Source organism: Palaemon carinicauda, chromosome 17 (genome assembly GCF_036898095.1).
Source record: "Palaemon carinicauda isolate YSFRI2023 chromosome 17, ASM3689809v2, whole genome shotgun sequence".
In the NCBI taxonomy this organism is placed as follows: domain Eukaryota; kingdom Metazoa; phylum Arthropoda; class Malacostraca; order Decapoda; family Palaemonidae; genus Palaemon; species Palaemon carinicauda.
Window position 1 is genome coordinate 10,584,020 of NC_090741.1, and position 8,196 is coordinate 10,592,215.

General features: G+C 40.0%; 1 protein-coding gene across 1 annotated transcript; it reads left to right on the forward strand.

The window, feature by feature from the left end:
- Positions 1 to 6,413: 6,413 nt before the first annotated feature.
- LOC137656210 (uncharacterized) lies at positions 6,414 to 7,646 on the forward strand. Its single transcript, XM_068390381.1, has one exon. The coding sequence runs from the start codon at positions 6,414 to 6,416 to the stop codon at positions 7,644 to 7,646; it is 1,233 nt and encodes a 410-aa protein (XP_068246482.1).
- Positions 7,647 to 8,196: the final 550 nt, after the last annotated feature.

Genomic DNA, 8,196 nt, shown 5'->3' on the forward strand with positions numbered 1-8,196 from the left:
ATACACCATTTCAGCTGCCGAGACATCCAGGGCGTATTTAGGTGTGGTCCTTAGTCCCAAGAGGACCCAGGGAGGCTGAGTAAACCAGTTGGAGTCCTTGCAGCGGGACATCGAAGCTGTTTTGAGGGTGCGATGTGAACGTTCAACCATTCCATTGGCAGCAGGGTTGTAGGCAGTTGTTTGAAGTAGGGTGATTCCCAGGAGATTCGCTAATAATGTCCACAACTGAGAGGTGAAAGTGGTATCCCTGTCAGAAGTAATATGGTCATGGATAACAAATCTTGCTATATATCCTGAGAATAAAGCAGTTGTACATGAAGCGGATGTTGCAACTTCCATGAGAATAGCTTCAGTTCAATGAGTGGAGCGGTCAATGACGGTAAACAGGTAACGATAGCCTTGTGATGTGGATAGGGGGTCTACAATGTCAACGTGAATGAGGGCGAAATGACGCTGGGGTTGAGGAAATATGGCCACTCCTGAATCCGTGTGTCGATGTACTTTGGAAGTTCGGCAAGACGTTCAGTTACGGACAAAATCCTTAGCATCCTTAGTAATGCTTTGCCAAATGAACTTTGTCTTCAGTATGTCTGCAATAGAACGGCACAAGGGATGTCAAAGGCCGTGAGTGAAATCAAACACTTGTCGGTGCATGGGACCAGGAATCCACGGTCACGGTCCATCAGTACTGACGTTACACAGGAGGGTGGTGTTGGAGTCGTCAATGGGGGACATCTTCCCAACAGAGGGATGTGCAGGATATCCCACTTGCTTGATACTCTGGATCCTGTTTTTGGGCTTCAGCCAAGGCGTTGTAATCCAATCACAGTTGAACGGCCGCCAACGTGTTTTTTGACTGGGCATCGGTAATGGGATTCATTTTCAAAGGGATATGTTGAAGGGTGCAATTGTATTCAGCCATGGTGGAGAGATATCGGCGTTGACGGGCGGACCAGGCCTCAGACTGTTGAGTGAAGGCATGCACCAGAGGCATGTGGTCTGTGCGAATGACGAAGTGCGTACCTTCTAAGAAATGGCAAAAGTGACGGACAGCCAAGTGCACTACCAGCAATTCGCTATCAAAGGTAGAATAACACGATTTAGCATTGGATAGCTTTCTGCTGAAGAAGGCCAATGAGCGGGGCGAGCTTATGGCCACCTGTTCGAGTACTGCACCAATAGCAATGTCGCTAGCATCGGTAGAGAGAAGGAGAGGGACATGTGGGACGGGAAAAGTGAGAGCATCAGCAGTTGATAGGGCATTCTTTGCATTGCAGGAGGCCATTTCTTGAATGGGACCAGAATTCAGGTCTTTTGGCTTGCCCTTGAGGGAGGTGTAGAGGGGAACATGAGTGGCGGTAGAAAACGGTAATAATCATTGATCATGCCCAAGAATTCCTGCAGTGCTTTGACGATCGAGGGCGTGTGGAAGTTCTGAATGGGTGCTACCTTTTCAGGGAGGGGATCGACTCCTTCAGGAGTGATGAAGTGCCCTAAGAATGACACTTCATTGGCGCTAAAGGTACACTTGTCGTACCAGATTATAAGGCTGTTTTGTTGTAGGTGGTCGAGCACGATGCTCAGGTGACGGAGGTGTTCCTCTTTTGAGGCAGAGAACACAAGTATGTCGTTCCTGTAACATACACATAAGGGGAGGGCCCCTAAGATGCAATCCATGAGACGTTGAAAAGTGACCCCAGCATTACGAAGACCAAATCAGGAGTAATTAAATGTGTATCTACCAAAGGGGATGGTGATGGTGATCTTGGGGATGTCTTCTATGTTCATAGGCACCTAATAATACCCCTTCAGAAGGTCGAGCGTGGAGAAAACCTTCGCTTTTTGCAGGTAGGAGGTCACATCGGCGATGTTTGGGAGCGGGTAGTGATCTGGTTCTGTTTGGATGTTCAGGCGCCTGTAATCCCCACACAGACGGAGGGAGTCGTCTTTCTTCAGAACAATGTTTAGTGGCTGCCAATCAATCTGGAGCCAGACGTCTGACTTTGACAGAGACTAGGGGGTCTCGTCGTCTTGATATAGTGATGAATACCGTGTTTGGCAGAAGCCATGGGCGTTTGGTGAAGTTCTGGACGGAAAACTTCCGGGTACGACGTGAGGAGGTGGATGTAGGCATCCGTGGGTGCGCTGATGTGGAGAGTGAGGTTGGAGGGGGCGGGTTGAAGAGGTGTCGACAAGTATGAGTATGCATTGACCAATTGTCGGTGGGCAACATCGATCAGATGGTGGAAATGAGAGAGGATATCCGCACCGAGGATTGACAATGTGACGTCAGCAACGAGATGCTTTCAATTAAATTTGCCGTTTCCAAACGATAATGTGAGGTTCTCGTAACCGTAGGTGGGTATCGCAGATCTGTTGGCCGCTACCAAGCGGACGTCGGTAGACTTAGACAGACTACGTTGTGTCCTGAAAAGTTTCAGTGGCAAAAGAGAACGAGAAGCACCCATGTCTACCAAAAGTCACACGCCTGTTCCTGCATCATGTACAGAGAAATAATTAGAAACACGGGAGCCCACCACCACGAGCGATGGCCTACCTACACGTTTTTTTTGGTCTTATTAATCATTCCTCCTTTCAATGATATTCAATCTTCAATTGCAAATTCCATTCTCATTATTTCTGTTTTTCTTCTTTTTAGCTTGCGCCAAACCTCATGTGATACTTCATGCATTCTTGATAAACATGTGGTACAAATCCTGTGGTATTTTGCTAATGTGAACAGCATCATCAGCATACTCTTGGCTAGCTAATCTTCTTTTACCAATCCAGTCCAATCCTTCTCCACCATCTCCAATTGTTCTACGCACTACAAAATTCATGAGAGAATAAACAACATAGGTGACAAAGCATTCCCTTAGAGTACTCAACTGTTCACTGGAAATTAATTTGTTAGAACTCCACTAGCATTAACTTTGCACTTGCTATGCTCATGAGCAGACTTGATCAAATTCAAACATCTAAAAGCAATTACATAATAACGCAGGACTCTCCATAAAATTGGCCGTATCCTACTGCCAGATGCTCTTAACAATTACCACAAATGCAATCAAAAGTGGATTTCTATGTTCTATTCATTTCTGTACAACATTTGCCATAAAGAAAATCTGGTCAGTAAAACTTCTAACTTTTCTAAATCCTACTTGTTCATCTCTCAACTTTTCATCGTTCTTTCTCTCTAGTCTCTTCAGAATGAGCATACTATAAATTTTCATGACAATTGACATAAGTGCGATGCCTCTGTAATTATTGAAATAAGTTAGATCTCTTTTTTATGCCATTTTCACCAACACGCCTAAATTTCAGTTTATCAAGTTTTATTTATTCATGCCATATTCAACAAACTAATCTTGTAAATATTCTGTGGGTCACTTCATTTTAAGACATTATCTCCGTAGTTATTCCATCATAACCACTGCTTTCCATCTCCTGAGTGTCCTAGTGATTGTTTGGACTTCAAAGGCAATGAAGTCAGTCATGGCCACATTAAGGTCATCCTCAGCTTCAAATATATCAATCAGTCAGAGTCGGTTTCCTTTTTCCTCCTAACATGACATATTGTACACATTTATTTATTTATTTATTTATTTTTTTATCTTAGTAGGTAACCGTTTTACTCATAATATTTGGGTATGCAATGTACACACTATATATCCATAGAGAGGAATTGAAAAACAAATATTATAGATTGTCTCCCATAGAAACTCCTTATTGTATATATCTTTTACAAATACTCTGGCCCTTGCTTTGCTTTGATGATCTTTCATAAACTAGAATATTGCTCAATATAATTGTAGAATTCTTAAATATGAGAACAGAACATCGACGAAAAAGGAAGTTATGCTATATTAATAAGATTTTGTGTAATTTCTTGGGAAGTGTCATTATCACTTATATGTGATCGTTGACTAGAAAGATTTTTAAGAATGATTTTATTTGACATAATTAAGAAGCATGTCAAAGAAGTTCAAGTTTTCCAACAAGTCTAAGAAAATAAAACATTCTTGATAAAAATAATTATATAATTTTTACCGAATGTAGCATAAAAATGAATTATATTAGTCTAGAATTTATCGAGGGCAGAGTATTTAAGAAACTTCCTTTAATTTTGCTAAGATATGCTTTGGTATTTGCCAGAAATTCAGTCCGGTTTTGCAGAATTCGATTAGATGATTCATTATCCCTAATGGGAACGGAAATGGAACATTTAAGGAAATTGACTGGAATACTTAATGGACTAACCATTAGTTCCTTTCTAGGATATCAGAGATATAAATGATAGACAGAAATATTGTGATATGAACTTTTGTATCAATTATTTAAATAATGGTAAAAGAGCAAATAGAAGGTGATGACGAATGCAATATGTTATTTAGAAAAAGTGAAAAAAAGTCCTTATTTTGTATTAACTCATTATCCTGTATGTCCAATTTCTGATGATAAAATTTAAACAATTTGCCTATTTTAGTAATTAGTCATTAAAAATACTAAATTCTCATAATGGTTATTTTAAACACAACAGGAACATTCAATAGCAAAATGCCATCTACATATTGTAATATTATGGAAGAATGAGAGAGAGAGAGAGAGAGAGAGAGAGAGAGAGAGAGAGAGAGAGAGAGAGAGAGAGAGAGAGAGAAAGAGAGATATTCTGGTGTCCAATGTATTCCACGTCATCCAGTCACTAATCAGTTTTATCCGTTGTTTTAGAAACTTGTTCGTACACCGTCGGATATGTAATTTTCCACGTTTGAATTTATGAATAAGAGGAAAATTAATTTCCTTGATGGATGGAATGTCCAGTAGGTGGCGTGTCAGTAAGTTTGCTCGGTTGGTCTTAGGTGGGGAACAAGTCATTCAGCTTCGGACGTTGGACTGAACGAACAAGCGTTTATAACACTGGTTATTATATATACAAAGGCGTGGCAAATCTTTTACACGGCTTAAAATGGCAAGCAATGGTGATAGTGACTCTGGTATTCAAGTTCAATTGAATACCATTTTGGCAGAACTTTCGAACTTAAAAAGAGATGTGCAAGGCAATTCATTAACCGTTGCCACTGAAGTGAAGAAATTAAAAACCGAAAAGGACTTGTCATGGAGATTTCTTGGAAACAAACATCAATATGAGTTTAACAGTGAACTTGAAGATGCAATCAACCAGTGCCTTTGGGGCGTAGAAAACGGAAAATTGGACTATGTGAGAGAACAGCTTGAGGAAGTTAGAGATAAAGTACATAAAAGGAATAAACTTGTTAGAATTGCCGATACATCAGCAGGTGGATGGGAAACTGTCAGGCAGTATGAAACAAATCCGGTTGCGTCCGACAGCGAGGATGAATCTAGAATAAACAAGGCTGAGAGCAGGGCGCTCAAAAAGCAGAAGACTCGAAGTTATCCTCGAGGCGGTTCTCGGCGGTCGTTTGACTCTACTGCCAGAAACATTTATTGGGGTTCAGGTGTTTCCGGTCACAAACCATATGGACCCGATCCGGTTGGAAGAGGCAGATTTTTTCGTGGTCAAACCAGCACCAATAGTTTCAACACCAGAAGTTCCGGCTTCGTCGCTCCAGGACCCTGTTTTGCTTGCGGGGAGTTCTCACACTTCCGGCGGAATTGTCCCTATTCCAGAGGTGCAACCCTTTTCGGAGCAGCCAGTGCCGGCGGGGAGCAGGCAACTGGTGGGCCAGCAAGGAAGTAAACCGGAGGTGTCACCAGACTTGTTAGAAGATGAGTATTTTGACTATAATAGATTTACCCATGATTTTTATGAATATGAGCAGGGACAGAAAAGTATAATAGTTAGGGGTAGGTTAAAGAAACATATTCAATTTTGGAGGTCAATTGGCTCGAGTGATTTTGTACTCGACGTAATAGAAAAAGGCTATAAGTTACCTTTGTATTAGATACCTTCGAGAACATTTTGTAAAAACAATAAATCTGCTTTGTTAGAATTTGATTTTGTTTCAGAAGCTATCCAAGATCTAGTAGATAGAGCACTAATATCAGTTTGCGAAAGCCCCCCTTATGTTGTAAATCCGTTGACTGTTTCCATTCAAAATTCTAGACGTAAAAGACTTATTCTTGATTTAAGAGAAGTGAATAAGCATTTGTGGAAACAACCTGTAAAATATGAAGATATTAGAATTGCATTATCATTATTTAAAAGTAAGGGTTATCAAATTAAGTTTGATTTGACCAGCGCTTATCATTTTGTTGACATCCATGAGCCTCACACAGAATACCTTGGGTTTTCTTGGATAAATAGGGAAGGAAAGACTAATTTTTACAAGTTTAATGTTCTCCCTTTCGGAATTTCAAGCGCCTGTTATATGTTTACAAAGTTGACAAGACCGCTGCTGAAGAAATGGCGCGGTGAGGGTAAGTTTGTCACCATGTTCTTAGATGATGGATACGGTTGTTCGCAATCTCTTGATGGCGCAATTAAACTTAGCCAGCATATAAAAAATGATTTGTTGTCATCGGGATTTATCCCGAATGCAACGAAATGTATCTGGTCACCCACTCAGGTTCTGGAGTTTTTAGGTGTGATGCTTGATTCCGGAAACAGTTCGATATTTATCCCTGATCGAAGATTACTTAAGTGCATCAATGCGATTTCAGAAATATTGAATAGTATTAAAGTACACAGGTACGTTCATGTTAAGAAAGTAGCGAGCTGTATTGGTCAAATTATCTCAATGAGTGTTGTTATAGGAAAAGTTTCTCAAATAATGACCCGGAATTTAAGTATTGACGTACTTGCGGCTAGTCACTGGGATCAGTATATAAAAATTTCTGATGAAAGTAAGAGACAACTAGAATTTTGGCAAATATCTCTGTCGGAACTGAATATAAAACATACCAATGTGTCTTTTCAATGCTCAAAAATTGTGTATTCTGACGCTAGTAGTACAGGGTTTGCTGGCTATGCAGTCAGTGCGAAAACCGGAATTTCATATGGTACATGGTCCATTGAAGAAAGTCTTAAGTCTTCGACATGGCGAGAATTGGTAGCTTTTTATCGTGTTTTACAGTCGTTAGGTCATATTCTGACTGGTCAGAGGGTGAAATGGTTTACTGACAATCAAGGGGTTGAAGCGATCGTATCGAAAGGTTCTATGAAGGTGGAATTGCAAAGTATAGCTATTGATATTTTTCGATTTTGTATTGCAAAGTCAATTTTGTTGGAAATGGAATGGATTCCTAGAACAATGAATGAAAAAGCAGATTATCTGTCAAAGATTATAGACATTGATGACTGGGGTATCTCATTTGAAATATTTGATATGATTCAGGCTAGATTTGGAAATATACATATTGATTGGTTCGCTTCCGAACATAATGCTAAACTGAATTCGTATTATTCAAGATATTGGAGTCCCACGTGTAACGGTATAGACGCTTTTTCAGAACATTGGGGAGGAAAGTTCGGATTATTTGTTCCCCCAATCACTGTCATTACACAGGTTATCAAGAAAATGGCCTTTGACAAAGCTGTTGGTGTTCTTGTTGTGCCTTGCTGGAAATCAGCTTTGTTTTGGCCATTTCTTTGTCCAACAGGGTCATTTATACCAGAGGTAGTTGATTGGTTCGATTTACCAATTAACAGAGAGAATTGTGTCTAGTAGGAGTGGAAAAGGTATGTTTGGAAATATTGATTTGAATTTCCGTATGTTGGCACTGAAAGTTTATTTTTCTTCAATAAGTTAGTCATTATTATATTTGCGGCGAATGTGAGGCTACGTCCCTCGTACGGGACTGCTTGTATAAAAGTTAAACTGTCTAATTTTTGGTTTTATGAAAATTGACAAACTCGATACTGCATTCAAAACATAACTTTAAAGACGGAGATGCAAAATAGTCAGTGGTATTTGAAGCACACGCAGTATTGCGTAGGTGCAGTAATATTTAAGAAATTGTAATATAAATTAAGGCAGTATTGCCGTGTTTGGAAGCGCAAGCAGTATTGCGGGAGCGCAGTTTTATTTATTTGAAAAAAAAAAAAAAAAAAAAAAAAAAAAAAAAAAAAAAAAAAAATAAAAAAATAAAAGCAGTATTGTCGTGCTTGGAAGCGCAAGCAGCATTGCGGAGGCGCAGTTATAATAAAGGCAGTATTGCCATGCTTGAATGCGCAAGCAGTATTGCGGAGGCGCAGTTATAACAAGGCAGTATTGC